Raw genomic sequence first — 21,231 nt, forward strand, 5'->3', positions numbered from 1 at the left:
CGCGGCCTGCTGGAGCCGCCCGCCGCCGCCGCCGCCGCCGCCGCCGCCGCACCGGCCGTCCCGTCCCGTCCCGTCCCGCCGCCCCGGGGGCTGCCGGCCGCCGCCGGAGGAAGGGGCTGCAGCGGGCGCCCGGCCCCGCCGCCCCTCTCTAGGTAAGCGAGTATTTTCCTGCCAGGTGCGTTTGCGAGTGGTTCTGGGCCGCCGTACGGCTCAGCGAGCGGTCTGAACGGGGAAGGCCTGGGAGCGGAGGGGTTACTGCGAGAGACACCCAGCGAGGGGCAGCCTAGAGCTGCAAGGGGAATTTAGAGCAAGGGGGATACGAGAAGGTTCCTGACAATTTTATCCTGTGAGCGTGTATTACCGTGCGAAGGTAATTTGAATTCATTTCAGAAATAGGGACCTTAAAGTTTCTGATATGGCATTAAGGTGTGAACACCTGAAAAATTAAGTCAGACTTACCTGGGAGTCCATGCCTACTCTTAAAGTTTTAAATTCAGAGCAGTGCGTACCGGGGGTGAGCAGCCCTGCATAACAGGAGACTGGGGGAGCCCAGCTGCTGACAAGCCAAATAACCTTCGAGGAAGCAGGCAGGCAGGTTTGCTCCTTGCAAATCTCTGCATAAAAACAAAGTGCTGAGGGACTGGCCGCTGGGAGTTCTGAAACCCAGACGCTGTTGGTGGCCAGAGTTTTATTTAATAAATCACACGTGCTTCATCACAAAATGCTTAGATAAATCTTGTTTTCTTCCCCTGTAGATCGGACTTATTTGAGGTAGTTTTAACTAACATTTTTATTTGTTTTAGGCATTATTAATTGAATTCCAGATTTCTCCCAAATGTGTTTGACAAGACAACAGGAAAAACTCGATCATCTTGTGGTAAGTGAAAGATCCACACTACTTACAGAAGTCTCCTTCAAACAAATGTAGCATAGTTTTCCTCTAAAAGTGGGAAGTCACATTCCTTGAGGTCTTATGTGAGTTGGAACAAGGCCTGAGATTCTTTAAAAAAGGTAAGTGCCACCACTTTGCTCATCTGTCAGGGTTTAGGTCTTTCCCAGTTACTCCCATGCCTGTATAGACTTTGTAACTAAGGCAGTCTGGATTTACCAGCAGAAGCATACAGAAGCTGTTCTAGTGACAGATTTTGCGTACAGGTTTTCTAAAACGCTACACCTCTATAATAAGTAAAAAAGGAGCTATTTTTTAGTTTTCTTAAGTGTACAATAGATGAGTGAGATGTACCGATGATCAAAACCAGATAAAATGCCAAAACTAAACTTTGGATAGACAACTGCAAAATAGCTAGTCAATCCAATAAAAAGTTGGTCGTGGTAATAATGTTGGTTGTGATTTCAGATAGAGTGATAACAGTCGGAGAAAACGTTACAGAAAGCTGGAGGAATAAATAAGCATGATGAATATGACATTGTGACTGTATTATATCAGTTGGTAATGGAATGACTGCATCACGGTTGTTAAACATTCTTAGTTGTTATTAATGGTGGTGAGAAAAGGTCCAGAAAGATGTTCTGGAGCTATTATGTATACAGTATATACATGTTATAACATGTTAGATTTGTGTTCCAGAGCTTACACATTTTTAACATTTTTTTTGGCAAAGCATAGAAAAGTGTACAAATAAAATAAATATTCCAGTACGGTGAAGTCAAACTCTTGAACTTCACTGTTCTTGAACTTAAGTCCCTTTGTGTTTTTTCTAGAAAGATGACTTTTCTTGCCTCAGAATATGTAAAATGTGGTTTTCTTTGTTAATTTTAATTAGTATGACCATGTAAGCTGTTATCATTTGTCTTTATTTCCTTTGGAAGGTCTAACTTGCTGGACTTTTCCTTTCTCCTTACATTCCCTGACAGCTCATGGGAAGTGCTCTGTCTAGGGGTATACATGCAGTATATAGCAGCGCAGAGACGTCAAATATGGACATTAAATGACGCTGTTCTTTCAAGCGAGCAGTATCCATCTGTGGCGTGAATGAAGCAGGGGTCTTGTGGAAATGTAAGTTAGGGACTTCTCAAATTATATTGCGAGGGTGTAGGGAATTCTTAAAAGTTGCACAAACAACATTGATTCCTTTGTTTCCTTAGAATCTCTCTCTCTCTCTCTCTCTCTCTCTCTCTATATGTTATATAAAAATAGTGGACTTTGCTGTTTCAGTAACATTCACTTAGAGGGGTTTAAGAGAAGGCCTCTTGCTCTCTCATAGCAGTTCATGGGGTGCACAGGCTGCTCAGAAAGCCGAGGCAGCCTTTCCCTGCCAGTCCCAGGCGCGGGCCCCCTCGGCAGTCTCCTGCCGCCTCCGCAGGACCAAGGAGGACCCCGCAGCTGGGGCACAGTCCCCAGGAGCGCCGCCCCAGTGCGCCTCACGGACTTGCTCCTTCGTGGAGGATTTGCTGGCTCGCTGCCGTTTGTAAGACGACCCAGAAAATGCTTCTGACGCTTCATCTGTTATGAAATAATTTTTAAAAGTTTCTTGTCCTTTTGGTATGTGTTTTGCATGGGCTATAGAACACTTTAGACGTAGTTCTCTGAATAGATGCATAGATTTACTCTTCTTAATCTGTGTATTTCTAAGTTTAAAAACAAATGCTATTTCCTATTGTCTTGCTTTTTAAGTGATAGTATTAGAATTAATTACAGCTTACAATCTCGTAAAAGTTTGTGATAAATGATTTGGATCTTCTAAATACCTTCCAGAAAGAGAAACATTTGGAAACATCCTACAGGTCATTTTACATAGACATCCCAGTTCCCAGTCATGAGGAAGAGGGATATGAGGACTATGCAGCATGAAAAAGGCAATGGACATGTTACCTCAGCTTACAGGAAGGTGTGAGAGTGTGAATTTTTATATTCTCTTCCAGTATCTACCTTCATCCTGACTTTTAGCAGCCTAGCTTGCTGTGGGGAGTAAACATCAATGAATATTGTAGTTTTCCTACCATCAAATGGACATATAAAAATAGAGGAACATTCAACAGCGCAAAAATACTGTGATAAAAAGCCTTTGCTTTAATGTTCTATATTACAGCACATGAAATCTTAAAAGCAGGTTTACATGTGTCAGAATTCTTTTAAAGGTATTTATCTGATGCTTCCTTAGTTGTTCTCTAAAACAGGATAAGAAAAAAATCTGTTCATTTGCAACTCAGACTCCAGAAATGGTCATGCAGTAAGTTAAAAAAAGTTGTGCTGTTTTTCAAGCTGTCCTTCACTATCATGGCATTAGAGGGAAAATGTAATCTTTTATCTCTTTAAACTAGGTAATTAAAAACAAATGCATTTGAATCCAGTCTTGTGGAATGAGTTTAATGCGTTACGTAAACTGCTCAGCTGAGAAGGCTTTTTCTTAGTAGACCTGCTGTATGCTGCTGGCCTCGTCTTCGTATGTTATGGAGATGGAATCACGCGTACAGTTGAAGAACATTCAAGTCTGCTGATGGGAATAAGGTATATTGATCATTTTTGTTTTTAGTGATTATATCCCCTAAAGCAAAAGTTCTAACTTTTTTCATGACCTCTAAGATGAGGGAATTTGGTGGGATTTTTTTGGTGTACCATGACATTTACCACTAGCGGTTTTGTTTGCTGCAGCTTGGAACCCATTCTGTAAGTTGTAGAATCCATAGTTGTTAGCATTGTACGCACACCGGAGGATATATTAAGGAAACAAATTAGTGCTTACCTAATTTCAATAGATAAGACTTCCGCTACCATTTGGGGAATGAGATTGCTTTTCTTTTGCACTGTGGGTGATTTCGGCTGAGGTGTTGTGACTGATCGACAACCGATACTACAGAGATGGCCAGCCTTCCTGACTAGAAGGCATGTACTGAAATATTCATGTGTTTACAGGACATAGACCACGTACTAACAAAAACAGAGAGGAAAGGAAGTTCTAGAAGAGGCTTATAGACGGGGAACAGTTGCCATCGTTATGGACTGTACCCCCCACGTAAGGCCACAGTAGCCCAGGGATGTCAGCTCAGGAGCTCTTGCTGGATCACTTCCTTTTACAGCCAGCAGTTGTATTTCCTGGCAGTTGCCAGAGCCCAGGTTGTGAAAAAGAGAGCGCCTTGCCCGATTTAGTCATGAACTGCCTGCCTCAGCTTTGTCTTCTGAGTATTAGCTTGACAGCACATACTCCTTTTAAAGGAAGATTTCTAAATTTGAAAACTCGCTGAACGGACTAAGTTTTCTCAGTGCACCTGAGCATTTAAGTTTTCATTGTTAGGAGCATCTCTAAGAAGAATTAAAGTTTTAGGTTCTTTTCAAGCTTACGCTGACTCAGAGGATTAAAAAGTAGAGACACTGATTTTTAGCTAATAGTTATGACTGTATTAAACTGCCTTCATTCAATCTCATTACAGGTACATTAGAACCAAATTCTTCTTAATACCGTGACTATACAGGATGCAAGAAAAAAGAGCTTCTGTTTTTCAGATGCCCGACTTTATTGTTTGTAACAACATAGTTTACTGTGAAAAGTGAGAGAAGAATCTGTCTGGACACCTTAAAGACAGCTGGTAGGCATAACAAAATGCTTTGTTTGAGGCAGGTTTGCTTATTTACGCTAAGACATTGCCAAGCTCGAACTCTGAGCAATGACCTGCTTCTGAGCCAGATAAATAGCTGCACCCATGAAGACGAAGTGTTCAGTCTCATTGGAAGGAACAAGGCCAGACTTTCTGAAAAACATGTGGGAAGTGCACTGAACGTGCTGTGGCAATTACAAAAGAAGAGGCCCCTTCCTTTAAGGACAAGCAACTATATAAGAAATCACTCGCAGTTTCTTACTCTTCGCATTTTGGCAGAAAACAAGGTAGAACGTATGGAAAATGAGGTCGTGGTGAACACCCTATACAGTGTTCTGAGGTAAGCAGGATTATGTTGAATTCCATGTCATGTATCGAAAGTCGATCCAACAAAATACTTCAAAAATACACCATTTAAAACCTCTTATTCAGTACAATATTTCATAAATATGTTTTCTGCTAACAACTTTACTGCTGATGCATTTCTAAGATTGGAAAACTTTTCACTGAAAATGTTACAGGCCTAACTCCCCTGCTAACATGCTGTCCTCTTATAACTATACGTTTTGTATCTGATAAAAACCAGAGGATCATTTTGTAGTCAAAATTCAGACCATAAGCAGATTGTCCTCTCTGAGCTTCAGTACTCTGACTGTGACACAGACAACTTGCCTAACTTCCTGTGCCTCGGTTTTCCAGATACAAAACACAAAACAGAATTAATGTTTTGCAGTCTCAGTGGGGATTAGATTATTAATACAAGAACAGATTATAATCTGTTCTTAGGTACATGTGTTTGGACGGAGGGAGCAATAGAAATGTAGAACAGTATGATATATAATAGGAGAACATTTATCTCTTACACGATTTCTTTATAACTTCAGAGGCAAACTTTTAAACTGTTATGTCTTTGACTGTTCTGAAGGCTGGATGTTGAAGACCATGATTCTCTAGCAGAAGTGCTGGTGACAGAAGCGTGGAAAAGATTAGAAAGGCAAGTACTGTGCTGCTATCCTTTTTTGAAAGGTATAAATTGCAAGTTTAGTTTGCTTTACATGAGGCTGCACAAGTGTTCTCAAAGAGCATTTACCAGAGGTTTTAAAAATTTCGTTAGTATTTTAAATGTCAGTTGTATTTCTGAAGGGTTTTAGAAGGTTTTTTTTTTTTTTTTAAGATAAATGCTTTGAGTATTCATGGCATTTAGGGCACAGATATTCAAGAAGATGTTTGGATAGTGCAACAATGGAGGACTGACGCTTTAAGGATTTGAAATACATTATCTGTATAGATGTATGTGTTTAAAATAAGTTGGAAGTTCTAACATTTACGATTTTATCTTAGTGCTTGGTAGTGCTTGGCGTCCTACTCCTAAATGGTAATTAGAACCCCTGACTCATGTTAATTTTAGTAAAAAAATATATATATTAAAACCTCAGCCTTTTCCCGTTGTACACTTTTTTTGCTTTTGATATTGTAATCTCTGTAATCTCTGCTTGACATCAGGTGCTAGTATCAGTTTTGTCACCAGTATCGCAGAATTGCCTTTCCCAGCTTAACAGCTGAGGCATCTTGACAAGTAAATAAATTCAATCTAGTCTGAACACAAAATTACATTCACATAATAAAATGCTCACATTCTTTTTAGCTATTTCACAATTTACTACTCGAGAAGACGATCATTATAGACATCCTTACAGTGATCTGGCTAAACCAAAGAACTTCTGCTTTTTGGAAAGTTCTGTACACACAATATGCTTTGGTATAAAATTCCTAGGTGTTTTAAGTATGGCTTTGTAGATTACAGTTTATTTTGGCAAAGTCCATAAAGTATCACTGACGTGTGACCAAATAGGAAATGCTTTGATACTTTGTTTCTGTTTTTTGTAATTCGAATATAATCTTATCTGTTATATATTTGTTGTATTAGATTTTTACCTTTAGTTGTTCACTAAAATTAAAAGGTAAACATTCTATCTGTCTTTATTTGATACCTTAACAGACTTAGTCTGCCAGCTCTGTCTAAATTTGCACTGTGTTTATACAAGCAGCACATGAATTTTAGTCCCCTAATTGGCAGAATAGCTCATATTGTGGACATGAAACTGGATTCTATACAGGATATAAGGTAAGTGGAGAAGCAACGTGTCATAATTACTGGGCTGTGCTCACTAAACATTTTGCCTTTTCTCAACTGAAGGTTGCTGCTCTTCAGTTTGGGGTTTGTGGGAGAGAGGTGATTTGTATAAGGGTACTGATTTTCAAGGACAAGTTCGCTCAGGTGAATGCGTTTTCCCACTTATTTTGGGAAGAACTTCTGTATAATCAATTTAAGAACGTATTTAAAGGTAATGTTATACTTACAGTGGGAAAAACATCAGATACTACTTTGTCCTGATTCTAAATTTTACATGGGCTTTTCTGAGAATTTAGGTGCTACTGATCTACCAGTTGTCTTTCTTCCATGAGATTGATAGTTTCCCTGCCCTGAGCTGGATTTAGTTTACTACTGTGAATAGCAGTAAACAATCTCAAAGAAATGTTATTTTTATTTATCTTCAAAGCATTTCTTTTATCAAATTGAATTTATCAGTGCTCTTGCTAATGTTTAATGTGTTGCCCTCATACAAAATTACTTAAAACCAGGCCCCAGTGCAAAAGTTCCAAGCTTTTTTTTTTCTTGCCTCTATTCTCCCTGGGCCATTATAGCATAGGCTGCTGTCCTTTTCTGCTTTAAACGGCACCGTCAGTCCCAACAATCTTTTCTGTATGTCTGAGGAACCTGCTTATGAAATAGTCGTTAAATGGGACTGCATTTCTTTGCAGAACTGACTGCCCTTCTGGTCCTCAGTTATTCCCCATTGGCCCCTTAGGAAAGGAAGTTTTCTTCAAGAATGATGGTGATTCGTCTCTCCTTTTGGTCTCTTGAGAATTGTTCCAAGTTTTCTTTAGTTTTAGTTTCCACTGCACATGAAAGACCTTTTCACAAATTTGAATCAGGGACTTGCCTCAGGCAACCACTTTCATCACATAAAACTTTGTAAGTAATAGTAGCAAAATCCTTATTGCTTTAGAAGTTCACTGAAAGCAGACTTTTGGCTTCAGCAGGACAAATGCTTTTTGTTCAGCTGTATTTTCTACATCGGGCTTAAAATTCCTCTTAAGACGGAAGTCGGCAACACCCTGACTAATATTCCTGCTTTGGCTAGTTTATTTAAGAAATCTAAAACCTAATGCTTAAAATGTTCAATGTGTAAGTGTGAAACCTTCTCTTTTTTTAGGATCTTGTCAGTTTTGATGATCAGCATATCTGATGTTATCTCACAGAGTTTTCGAGATCGATTACTACAGAAGGCTGAACAGCTCTTGGAGGAAGAGGATGAAGTCTACTTCAACTATGCCAAAAGAATAACACTGTTTCTTCAAAACGTTAAACTGGCATATCATCCATTGCTGGAAAAATGCAACAAGATTTTCCTTAAAAGTGCCTGCCGTCTTGATATACACAATATTAATCTTATTTTTGGACTGTATGAGCAGCTTGGTTTTGACAGTGCTGAATTCCGCTTGGTTGCTAAACAGCTGCTGTCTGAATCTATAGATGATTATAACGATCCCGAAACTTTTACAAAATTGTTTTTTACCCTTGGGCCTATGGCAGGACCCAAGGTAAGAGAAAGGTAAATTTAGTAACATTTTTATTTTATTTATGATTTATACCTGCTCTTACAGAGAACCCTTCAGCATTCAGTAAGCAACTAGAGCATAGATAGTACTGAGCTGCAGCTCTAACTCCGCATGTTTTTCCTTGTACCATATAGAAAATACTCTTCTGGGATGGTATCAGTCATGGGCCTTTCAAAACTATTTTGGGGGGCAGTCTGCAGTTTTAGGCTGAATTGACTGTAGTAGTTATGATTAGTCATATTTTCAGACTTTTCTGCATAAGCATTAGCTCCCTGTTAGAGATGTGAATATACTGGCACATTCAGTTATGCAAGCCTGTATTGGTTTTGCCTTAAATAGTTCCATAAGCTTTTCCTTTTTTTTTTTTTTTTTTTTTTTTTTTAGTAAAAGTAAATGTGAGGCAGAAGTCATTAGCCTTATTTTTCCCAGAACCAGTTCAGCTCATCTGTGATTCTGTTACATGTAGCCTGTTGATTGATGGTGAATTGTTCAGTGTCTTAAGAGTATCTTCCCTGCTTTTGTCTACCTGCAGAAGTGTTTGATTCACTGTTTTTTAGCATCAGAGCAACGTGTACTGATCTTACGCATTTTCATCTTCTTATCTGTCCCATACAAATTGTTGTTCAGAAGAAGGGTACACAGAACAAAGGTCTCTAGTTTGGGGGACTCCGTTTTCCCAAATTTCCTTAAGTAGTTATGTTGGTACTTTTCCTCCTTTTCTAGACAAATATAATTGCTACAATGTTTGCTGCAAATTTTTGACAGTTTTTCTTTCGAAAACGTATCTTTTCTTTTCCTCTTTAGGTTGCTAGTTACTGCAGTGGCCATGGCAGAAGGATTTAGCAGTCATCAAGTATTGGTAATACTAAAGACGATGCAGAAAATGAAATGTAGAAATTCTCATCTACTCCGAAAGTAATTTTTTTGATACTAGTAGAAAATTGTATTCTCTAGGAAAACTACTTCCATTTACTATGGAAAACTATATAATATCCAATAAATTGGTGGTGGAGGGGTAGGTAGTTCTGTTTCTCATAGACAAATGCAGACGCTTTATATATAATTAGCTATTACAGACTTTAGACTATCACATCTGACCAAAAGTATTTGGGGCAATTCAGGAATTGTCACAGAAAGGCAATTCTATCTCGCCAGGATAGTATAGTATAGTTCTTAGCTTATTTACAAATATGTGATCCTATTTGAGTAAACACAGCCTCTAACATTTCACTGAAATCGTTGTTAACTAATGAGACAAATGAGAATGTAGTAAGTTGCAGAGAATGTGTCCTATCTAGCAGATCCTATTATTATTGTGAATTGTTTCTTCCGAAGCTATCATGCCCTATTTTAAACTATTAAGAATTGCACCTTTAAGTAAGAATTGGGGCCAGATTTCCTGCAATTGTTAACTGAGCACGGTTTATAGGGAGAGGTAATATCTTTGACGCAATGAAGGGAAAAGCAGTTGAGGTTTTGGGCCTGGAAGACTGTCATCAGATATGTCACAGCTGCAGTAGGATTAACTGCAGTTTGTGAGCAACTACTCCAGATTGAATGTAGTTGTATGAGCCAAACAGATCCTTGGAAAAAAAGGAGCAGTGTAGTGTTCATGGGAAGATCGCGTGAATTCATGCTTTTTCTCCTTGAACCTCACTGGTTGAAGAAGGTCTAAGAGAAAATATTACCTCTTCCTATAAATCTAGCCCTGACTTGCAGCTTTAGACCAACATAGCCATAGCAGCACTACTGTTACCTTATAAGTGAGTGCAGTTGTGCTGAAGGTGGTGATACTGTTCTAGTGTATTGCATTGCAGGTCTTGCTTCAGTCATTCTGATGATCTAAATTTAACAAATTGTAAAATCTGCATCAGAAATTATTAGAGTGGAGCAGCTGTTTTGCTGTGATGAAGGCTTTAATCCTGCAATTCACAAAGCAGAGAGAGGCTGCTGTGTCTACGCAGAATACCATCAAAATGACTGGGATGGAGAGGGGCCCAGGGTGTATGCAGCCCTCCACTTAGGTACCATGCACTGTGGCATACCTCTTCTTCCTGTGAGGTATTGCGCTTTGTAATGTCTTCCACATTAGTATAATAGCATCATCTTTCTCTGTTTGTATTCAGAATGGCTTCTATTCTGCACAAACATTTGGATAACTGTAGCATATTACAGTTGGTAAAGTTAACACAGTACTTGGTATTGCTGCATTGCCACGATCTGGAGCTGTTTGACAAGCTAAAAAAGTTGCTACTTGGGTAAGCATGTCTTCTTGGAAAAGTAATTGCCCGTTTAGTGTAAGTTTTAAACGCTTTTCTGCTTAATATTTTAAATAACAAGCAGAGGTGTTAAATTGTATTGTTTTGCTTTCATAAAATACGAAGAAGTAACAAACTGTTAAAACAGTTTGATTCTATTAAACATAAACCAGAGAATAGGACATGGTTGTGGTCTTGGCTGTAGACCTAGTAGTATCAGCTAATAAATGTGGTATCTTTTCAAATAGATTCATTTCCCATTGCAATATAATGACATTCAACAGGTAATTTTGATCGTTACTTTATAGGGAGGATAGGTGTTAACGACTTTGATGTTTGAAGGAACAAGTGATGATAAATGTGCAGTAAGGATGCTGAGGTCAGAACAACTGAAAGTACAGAGCAGAAGTACTCTCCTTTTGACTGAAGAACTTTCAGGTTAGGCCTCCGGTTGCACAGTTGCCACATAGAGAGGAAGCCATCTCAGGAGTCACAGGAGAAGAGATCTGCCACGACTGCTTCCACCGCTCCACCGCTCTGTAGGAGTGCAGTCCTCTGGCTGGACATCTTTTTTTGTTGACGATGCCTTTGTGTTCCTGAGGCAGCATCCAGGTCTCCTGCAGAGAAAAAGTTCATTTGCTAATCGCTGAAATTATCCGGGTCCTAGAAACCCAAAGATTCAGTATCTGCCCTCATTAAGGACTTCTGTGTTTCATCAGTAGCACTTGAAGCCTCACCAGCTGACTAAGATGCTGCCTGTCATCTTACCTTTTCAAATTTGAATTGATTAGAAGGAAAAAAAATAATCTCAGAATAACAAAAGCTGGTAGACAGCATCTGTGTGAACTTCTACTATGTCATTAATTTTCTACATCTTACATGTTTGGGATGATGTGCAGCTTTAACTTTTCAAATAGAATTTTCATGTGCATCATTTATATGCTTTTTGTGAACGTTTGCACTTGGTCAGTACTGATGTTCTGCTTTTATTTCTGTCTCTTCCAGTTTTTTAAAATCTAGTGTCATACCTGCTGACATTGCTGCAATAATTCGTGTTCTGGCCATGCTTCCTTCCTTTCAAGAGGAGGAAATCATTATAAACAAAGCAACTGCAGTTCTGCCTCAGTGCAGGCTCCCTCATTTGAATTGCATTGCTACAGCTCTTGTCAAATGGAATCATTATGACCAGTTACACTGGCAAAAAAACACTTCAGAGCTATGTGCTAAGCTTCTACAGAAAGTAAATGACTATGGATTTCAGAGGCTTCAGAAAGCTGACAACTTAGATCTTCTGTTGGAAGAACTTACATATGTGAATGGAGAATGGTTTGAAGAAGTCCTCAGTGAGGAAACTATGGCTACATGTCAGCGCTTGATAGACCAAATAACATGGGCAAATGTGTTACAGTTTTCCTTTTTTCTCATAAAAACAAACTGCTGCTCTGCTTCGTTACTTGACAGAATAGCTTCTGTGACTGTTCAAAATATAGACAAGGTATTACAGTTTTTCTTTCGATCTACTGTATAAGTTATTCAATAAAAGGCCAGGTTGGTAGCAAATGGAATAGCATTCAAGCCCCAGAAGTCCATTGACTTTAATGCTTTTAAGTAGAGGGTTTTATTGTCTTGAACCCACCGTTTTAAGTGAGAGAGAGGATTTTGCTGAAATGTAGAACGTTATTTTTGTAGATAGTATACATAAGTCACCTTTTCAGCTCACTTGTAATAGTTTTATGTGTAGCAGTTTTGTATTAATAGAATGAAAGTATTGTTTAAAATATAGATTTGGGTTTGGCTGCAGTTTTAGAAGTAGAATAACGTCTAAATCATTGTAGCTGCCTCCTACTTTTCCATGAAGGACGCAGCTTATAGTGGTCCTCCTATATTGGAGCAAAAGTCATTCCAGTTCAGAATCCTGGCTTTGACAAAGGTAAGAACAAGTTGGTAGCAAGGACAAATGAAGTACAGGTATTGAGATCCTTTCCTTGGAACAGCTTCCCAGTAGTGCTGAGATTTTCTGGACTAAATGTTGCCTCTGGATAATCCTGTTTAATAGTATAGCTGCTAATGGATCTGTCCTCTGTGGTTTTTTTTTTTTTGAGATTGATTTTTTTAAGCCTTTACAAAACAGAATGCAGTGGCAGTGATTTTTTTACAAAGTAATAATGGTTTGTTTAAAGGGTTTTGTTCTGTTCCTTAATCTGTGGTCTGAAAATTTCACTGGGTATCAGTTTATATGAAGAGATGTGTTTGCCCTCTCCACAGCTATATGTGTTTAAGGGAAAGACAGCATGGTACGAGGATAGTTCTTTTTCTATTCTCTGTTGCTTTCCTAATAAAGAAAAACACACACTAAATGCTAGGGATTTCTTCTGAGCTTTAAATTAATCTATTTCAGAGAACAATTCACAGTGTTTCTAAAAGTTTTCTTCAGTGTAGCTAATTTGGAGTTCATCACTGTCTGGGTACACTCAAGGCAGTTTTTCTTCCGTATACGTTATTTTGCACTTACTGACTTTCTTCTTTTTAATTTTCCTTTCTTATTTTATTATTCAGTCACTCAGTGTTAGAAGGTCGACCATAATCCTTGGCATTCAGCTTTATATTTGGCCATGCTTAAATCATTTTTTGTTTTTTTTACAAAAGTCACATCACATGGTATATGTTTTTACAGCACCTGTTCTTATGGGGATCTCCCACCAGTTTGTCTCTGTGGTCAAAATTACTGTATTTTCTTTATACTTTTTCCTTCATTTTAATCTGCTATTTATATAGAAGACCTTCTATTGTAGCCTATGACAATTTAGTTTCCTTGAGAGCCCTTGATGGGAAAGCTTGTTAAGAGCTTGTTAAAATCTAAGTATACAGTAACACTTGGATCTTCTGCATCAAGCATTTTAATTTTTGGCAGTGTCTGCAGTTTTAATGATTTGTGCATTCTTTAAAAATATTTTTGTCCAGGAAAAGCTGAGAAATAAAACGAATATTAAAATTAGCTCATCTAGTCTTAAGTCTCCCAGTTTTGAGTGACTTATAACACCCTTTCTATTGTAAAGTAATATTAGAATATTTTGCAGTGGCTTAATTTAGGGTGTCTCTTTTTGCAGATCCATCCCTTTGAAATATATTTTATTCTCTACCTTTTCTCTATTCTGAACTATGACCCTCCTGCCAATGAAGAGTTCTTTGAGAATTGCATCCAGCCTCTTAGCTCTAACTTGAGTAAGTGCATTAGCCAGTGGTACGGTGACACCAAATAAACACTGAAAGATATCATTTGTACTGACAAAAATGGGAGTAGAATGGCACTTTTTTTAAGCCAAGGAAAAAAATGCATTTGTATGTTACCACTACTGTTCTGCAAGATTCAGTGTGTTTCTCTTGGGTTTTCAAACTTCATTTCATCCTCTAAAATTGCTGTTGATAGGGGACTAGCAAGGTATCTTGAACTGTAATATAAAGAAAGTGAAAATTCGGATTAATTGATATGCTGTCATTGGAAATAATTGTTGCAGTGTTCCCCAGGGAATTATCATTTGGGAACAGCGTTTTATGGTCGATCACAAAGAAATGTTGAGGTAGTGGAGGAAAATGTACAGAGATTCAAAATTGTTTTGGCTGACGATACAGCCTCAGAGAACTGTGTGAAAATTTACTTGCTACTGAAATATTGTGGGGTTGTCTTTTTTTTTTTTTTTTTTTTAAAAGACTAACTCATTTCCTCCTGCAAGAACTGGGAAGGGTTACCTTACACCTTGGTGCAGTTGTGCAAAGGTGCTCCTCCATCTGGCTGTAGTTTTACACTATAAACCAAAGTTCTCTATGTTCATTTAGTATATTAAGAAAGAAACTTGGATGAGTTGTGGGGAATGGGGGGAGCATTGCAAGTCCTTTCAAGTTCACATCATTTGTTAATATGTACTTGTGTTTGGTTTTTTAAGGTTGTTTTGAAACTCACCACTTGGTGCTGCTTGGTCATGCTTTGGCAGTGGCTGGTTATTTTCCTTCATTTCTGATAAAGATGATATTTAATGTATCTTTCCTAAGTAAACTGGATGCTCAGCTTCAAGGTAGGTATCTAGCTCTCTGATGGATTTAATTATGTAGTACTTAGCATAAAAATGAAGTTGTGGACATATATGTGACTTGAGAAGTAGAATTACTCTTTAAATAAATAATCTCCTGGGAAGACCCCTCTGTATAATCTGGTCATTATTTGAGTGCTAAAAGAGAAGCAATAGACAAAAACTTATGCTTTGTTTTAAAAATACTAACATATGTTACAGATGTTGTTTTCAGATGAGAGAAGCCCATTCAAAATTAATATTATAGTCAATTTACTGCATTCTATTTAAAAACTCTTCAGTTATTATTGGAAATAAAATTACCTGGCTGTAGTAATATTACCAGAAAAAGTCACAGACCAAAGCTCAAGAAATAATGGGGGATTCTTGTCTGCAACAGATGAGTCCCACCAGTCTCCTTTCTCTATAAGCAGGCGACTGAGTGTTCCTTTCAAATTTTGGTTGCCTTCCTCTCCACCTGTATGTTGTTTGCTATCAACGCACTGTTGCCAGATAAATGATAGAAGACAGTTTAAATTGCTGCTTTCTTCTGTCTTTCTGTTGGTTCTTAACATTGAGCAAAACTGGCATTTCTCTCTTTTCCCTAAGGGATTTTGAGATTCTTTTTAAGATTCTGCAGCATAAACTTTATAAATACCATAGTATAGAGATGGCTATAAAAGAATTCTAGTCTAGTCTAGTAAAGAATTCAGAGGTAGCAATGTTGTCCAGTGTATTGGGTTTTCCACATTTCAGCTCACACCTTCTTATTTTGTTTAACTCAGTCCTGTCTGATACCTCAAAACAGAAGGTCCGCTCGTGCCTCATGAAATTGAACAGAGCAGTCTGTCTGGAATGCCCAGAGTTTCACATCCCTTGGTTTCATGAACGCTATTGCCAGCATGTCTTGTTCAAAGGTAAGTAACTCAGGAGAGGAAAAGCTGCCCTCATTACCAGTAGTAGTCTTGTTACAGCAGTCTGCTAGGCACTTCATTTGTGCTCAGGCTGTAATACTCAGACTAGTGCACAGTAGCAGCTCAGGAGGACATATGCCACTATCCATCAAGGATGTGTTCCTGAAAAGTGCAACTCTACACTGTAATATGACAGAGAGTAAAGCAATTTTTCCCATGAGAATTAATGTTAAGGGCAGGATATTTCTACATAAGAAATACTCGCAATTTAAATACACAAGGACAGTATGTATGGCATGGAGAATGGAGAGGCAGGAACAGGATTATCAGAACTGTCAACTGGATGAGGTGCGGTGTTTTCAGAATAGGTCACTTTGATCCCTACTTCATTTATGAGACTGAATGCTTGACTTAAATCTCTCAGTGTGAACATTCTTGTTGTGTTCTTTTGAACTCGTTGTCATCTTCCTCAGAAGAATCAAGATCCATCAAAGGCTGACGGACAGAGAAATAGGCTAATGGTCAAGTGTTCAGCCTCACGGGTGAAGTAGCAGAGATCTTTCAGAACAGTGACCTATTCAGAAAATCCGGCTGCCGTGAGCCCAGCATCTCCTCCGTTAATTCTTACGGGGGAGAACTGCTTTGCTCTCCATCAGACTCAGCCACTTGATCTATGAGACTGAAGATGGTTTGCAGAGCAATGTATGAAACAGTCTGCAGCAGATAAAGAAGTGGCAGATATTGTGGTATGCCTGTAATAACTAATGCACAATAACTAAATACGCATTTAACAATCTAAGCATGTTTACAAGCAAACAAAATCCAACAGGTGAAACCTGAAAATAGTGTTTTTTGTGATATGTGAATGGGAAAAAATCCTGGGATGGAAAGTCGGGATTTATGTGAGTGTAGCTGAGCAAAATTTGCTCTCCTTTCCTCTTCTGTCCTTTCCTAACACCTTAAATACCTCGCAATTTGTGCTTAGTGGGCATCTGCCACTTTCCATCCCAAAGATGATCGCATGGTCTCTCGATTTGTGATCGAATAACATCGCTATCTGTGGAAAAGCTTTAATCTAGTAGGCTGGCTGTCAAAAATGTCACAAATTTCTATTTCAGAACTTCAGCTGTGGAAGTGTTGATATATGAACTCTTTATTTACTCTCTGTAGGCAGTAGAAGAATAAATTCACTGCGACAGCATGTTCACAGAATGCTGGCAGAGATCTTAGGAGGAAGCCATTACGCAAGAATGTCTGTTCTCACACCATACTACTATGAAATAGGTGAGCAGTTAACCTTCTAAGGATTGTTACAGATACTTCTGGTACCATTACCGCTAAGGTTAGAATGCCTCTGAGGATGCAGATTACAATGCCACAGGGTATCACAAATAAGAAATTTTGGCAATTTGTATAAAATACAGTATTTTAAAGTTCTGCATAATACAACAAAAAATGTTGGGTATCTCTAATTTCATTATTACTTTTTTTTTTTATAAAATTAAATACTATACAGATCATATTCATTTTCTTTTTTATCAGCATACTGGAGTGTTATGTTTTCTCACAGATCTTGAATGCATTCTGGATAAAAATAAAAGGCCTCTTTCCTATACGGCTGAGAATATACCTCTGGGTGATTTGGAGGGAGTACATTTGAGACATGACTTCAAGGATGCAGGAAGAAAGTCTCTACCACCAGGCGCGCAGAGGTTAGTATATGTTAGCTCTTTCCAATATAGACCAGGTTGTCGATGCTTGTATCCTAAGTCATTGTTGCAACCTGTAGGCTACTTATTTTTCTGTTTCTTTTTCCAAAGCCTTTATGAGGTTTAGCCTCCCTAGTGCAGACAGGCCTTCTTGAAATCTCTGTTTCATGAGACGGGAATACCATTTTCCTCCCACCTTTTCAAATGTATGCCTTGAAAATGCCAGTTAGGCTGGTTTTGCTGTTTGAACCATACACAAAAACAAGAAGGAAGTGGTTTTCTAAACCATGTGAAGTTCAAGCATCTCTAGATAATTGTGAGGGGGAAATACCTTATCTAGTTTCAGTGGGTGGTTTAATTTTTCTTTTTCTGTGAATTGTGAGGTTTATCTACTAATAGTCTGACTGCAACTACCAATACTGAGATAGAAATACCATTTTTTGATGTTCAGGGAAAACCTGAAAGTAAAACAGAGTTTTGTTGTTTGCAGAATTGCCTTGGAATTTCTTGATCCAAAAGCTTTTAGCAAGGATTCATGTCACATGAAAGGAGAATCTGCAGTGAAAAAACGACACCTGGAAATGTTGGGGTACCGGGTAATTCAGGTGAGGAGTCACCAATGTATTGTGTCCTTAGGGACTTGTGTAGACAGTGCAAATTTATACACTTGCAACAGCTTCTTAAAGATAGTTTTCTTCTAGTAGTTAAAAGCAACTACTGGGCAAGAGCAATTTTTGTACCTTCACTTGCACCTTCACTAAAGGCAGCTACAGCAAAATTGAAGTCAGATATCTTAGACTTACCTTATTGTAGCATACTAGCAACCTCCACATAGCCTGAGTAAAGGAGAAACGGAGAAGCAGGAATTTCAGTTCAATTCACTGAACGGTTTCTACGCTGGAAAAAATGGTACATATACATTTACATTGACTGCTACAGAGCCATTTATGGCAGCTGCGAGATGGATGCTGTCTGTCTGCTAAAGTGATACTACTGTGACAGGGAAGACACGTAATGGCCAGAGTTATTTCCCACCCTCCAGTGTAGATATGCCAGGTAATGGAGGCACAATAAAGTAGTAATCTCCTATATATGTAGTTACTGTGTCACCTACTGTAGTTTTAATTAGAATTCTTCTGTAGGCCTAAGTTTGTTTTTTCAACAGGATAAACATCCTTCCTCATATCCCCTGACAGGAAATGGTATGCTACTGATACACGATTTCCACTTTGGTACCCTGATTAACATGACAAGGCTATAGTGACCTGGGATTTTTCTCTCAATTTGGGTTTCAAAGTACCTCAGGTGGAGAGGGTGTAATGGGGTTGTCACAGCTTGTGTTGCATGGGTATCTGCTTTGCATCTCTGCAACTATTACAGCTTTTTGGAAGCCAACTGACCATATTTAAATGAAAAAAATGATCAGGGAGAGAAGCTAATCTTTTCAGTATTAGAGTAAGTCTAGCTTTTAGAAGGGACACAGATGATAAAATATCTTAAAAGTGGAGAATGATAGGTATCAGAGAGCCCTTTCTCAGCTGTAAAATGTTGTGGGCCTTATATCAGACAACAATAACATTAAGTTTGTATGACTTTGTCTTGCAGATTCCTCATTTTGAATGGAATTCTATGGTTTTATCAACAAAAGATGCACAGCTGGAATATCTGAAAAAGCATCTATATGAAACACAGTGATGCTGAAGACATGTAATCAGTTAAACTTCTTGTAACCCTGAAATACATATTTTCCAAAATCTCTTTATTTGTGAGTCAGCTGGACCAAGGCTTGCCAAGGGACAGCAGATATTAAGATATATAATCCTAAGTTTGTTAGGGATTGCAAAGGGCAGGTCACAACGCGCCATAAAAATGTAATAAGGATGCTTAAAATCTCTCGTTATCTGGAAGCTGTAGTTTAAGTACGTGAGTCTGTGACAATGCTTCCATAAAATGACATTATTATCTCTTAAATAAACAACATGGAGACTTGACCAGATATACACCTATCCAAACAAAAAGTTTGAAATACTATAACTATGGGAGAGAAGGCAGCAGATATACTGGAAATTATCTGCCCTTCAGCACGTGACAAAACGAGCAATAGGGGCAAAGCACATCATCTCTGTACTGTGAAACCAAGAAACTGAAATGGAGGTTTACTAAGAATAGAACTGTTACTGCAGCCATTCTGTTGCCATCTTCCACAACCAATATAGTGTGGGTGATTATAATGGGGGGGGTGGTAAGGAGCCTCCAGCTGCTTGCTTTCCCTACCCTGTGATGTGGCATATGCAAAAGAAAACAGCTGGAGCTTTCAGGAACATCTCTGCATACCCAAAAGGTAGATTAGTCCCAGAGGTCTGGCAGCCACCCTGACTCTTGAAACACCCTGTACTCCCGTTAAATGCAACTTGAAAAGAACACAACTAGGGAAAGATTGATATAATTGAAGGGTATTAAATAAGACAAGGAAGAAATAATCCTGATGTCAGACATATGTGCTCACTAGGGGCTGATACTTCATGAAACTTGCTAGTGCAGCAGTATGCGTTGGACTAGCCTGTTGTTAATAGAAGTAAAAGATCTGACATGCCTGTTCTATAAATAGGACGGTGTACTGAAGAGCAAAATTAGGCTGAAAATTGAAACCAAGAATCAAGACAAGTCTGAGAGTGATAAATACTACCTTGGTTACTGGGGGTGAAACATAGCAGGTTTTTTTCCTCATATCTCAAAACTGTCTCCCAGTTGCAGGGCTTCCTGTGATGACACTGAGCCAAGGTTTGTATCAGGAAGCTTAAGATAAAGGGATGTAGAAGGAAGAAGTGGAACAGCCAGGAGAATGTTCATTATAGAGTATACTGTGGTAAATTGGCTCATTTTCAGAAGCAGTCATGTTGTGACTACAGTTTCTATTACCTCATGATGACCACTAGCTGTGCCTATCTCTTTCACACGCATAATGCCTATATGGTTTTTTTTGCCATTTTAATAGAAGCAGTAAGCATTCCTTGAAATGCCATCTGCCTTGAAACTTGGCAGAGGTAAGTGACTATATCTCTGAATTGATCATCATGCACTTGGCTGTCGCTTGTTTTGATTGATTTTTTTTTTTTAGCTAGCCAGTAATAGAAAATATTTTCTATTGACTGAATCTGAATCAACTCACTGGTGAGAAGCCAGAAAAAAACCGACAGAACTAACAGAAGTTGCAGGGTATTTTCCTACCAAGGCAGTCCTCACATTTGTTGGATGACTATGAAGAAGCTGTGGCAGATGGTTATCATCTTATGGTGATGATGCTTCTGATCAAATTGACATGGGCTGCAAGAGGGTTGTCAGTTGTAGAAGAGTGCTTTGAGGAGATGGCAGTGGAGGCACAGCACATAAAAAGCTCATTATATTTTGGGTAAAATGAAGAAGACAATCGTGCACGTAGGATCTCAGAACATGGTCTAGAGGTCAGAATTGTCTCTTGCATGATCCTGCTTCTGTACAGATGGGCTTGAAGTAGCAACTGTGGAGCATAAGGAAGGTAGCAGTGGCTGCAGTTGAAGTGATCAGTGATGGATGGTTGTGTGATTGAGCTGCTTTTCAGGGGTCAAGCAATCACTTTGTGCCGAGCCAGATATGTCTAAAATATGTATGGATGAAGTTTTGAATATTCACAACTGGAAAGATGATTAAAACGTGCTGCGTGGATTCAGAAAGTGCATCTATCTTGAAAAAGCAATATGTAAAAGCATTTTAATAAAATGTGCTACTTTTATTACTTTGCAGTCATTTTCTTGCTAAATTAAATCAGTAAGTATTCGTGCAGATCGCCAGTAATCTGCACCAGTAATTTAACTGGAGCCAATGAAAAGATGCTAAGAGCAGATGAGGAGTTGGTGGTGTGTATATGAAGGGGGGAAATAGTAAAGAAGCCCCAGAGAGTAAGTACCCGCATACAGTAACATACTGAAATGAGCTATGATGGCTGTGCCTTTGGCATAGGCTTACCTCTCTCTCCTGGGAAGGCAATGCAGGTGGTCTGTCTATAGCTGCA

At 38.7% G+C, this 21,231-nt stretch overlaps 1 protein-coding gene across 4 annotated transcripts; it reads left to right on the forward strand.

Moving 5' to 3' along the window:
• The first annotated feature begins 29 nt into the window (after positions 1-29).
• FASTKD1 (FAST kinase domains 1) lies at positions 30-20,955 on the forward strand. 4 transcript variants are annotated; one of them, XR_011141926.1, is made up of 19 exons: positions 30-152; positions 804-877; positions 1,876-2,017; positions 2,717-2,849; positions 3,283-3,469; positions 4,390-4,894; positions 5,480-5,548; positions 6,554-6,679; positions 7,833-8,231; positions 9,043-9,153; positions 10,365-10,496; positions 11,502-11,991; positions 13,604-13,718; positions 14,438-14,566; positions 15,346-15,477; positions 16,645-16,758; positions 17,017-17,186; positions 17,674-17,788; positions 18,789-20,955. XR_011141926.1 is itself a non-coding variant. In XM_009665865.2 (19 exons), the coding sequence occupies exons 6-19, from the start codon at positions 4,560-4,562 to the stop codon at positions 18,876-18,878; spliced, it is 2,499 nt and encodes an 832-aa protein (XP_009664160.2). In that variant the 5' UTR covers positions 30-152; positions 804-877; positions 1,876-2,017; positions 2,717-2,849; positions 3,283-3,469; positions 4,390-4,559; the 3' UTR covers positions 18,879-20,955. The 4 variants fall into 4 exon arrangements, 3 of the variants coding, with proteins under 3 accessions (XP_009664160.2, XP_009664177.2, XP_009664170.2); XM_009665865.2 differs by having other exon boundaries at positions 17,045-17,186; XM_009665882.2 differs by having other exon boundaries at positions 3,373-3,469; positions 17,045-17,186.
• Positions 20,956-21,231: the final 276 nt, after the last annotated feature.

Source organism: Struthio camelus, chromosome 6 (assembly GCF_040807025.1).
Source record: "Struthio camelus isolate bStrCam1 chromosome 6, bStrCam1.hap1, whole genome shotgun sequence".
NCBI lineage: Eukaryota > Metazoa > Chordata > Aves > Struthioniformes > Struthionidae > Struthio > Struthio camelus.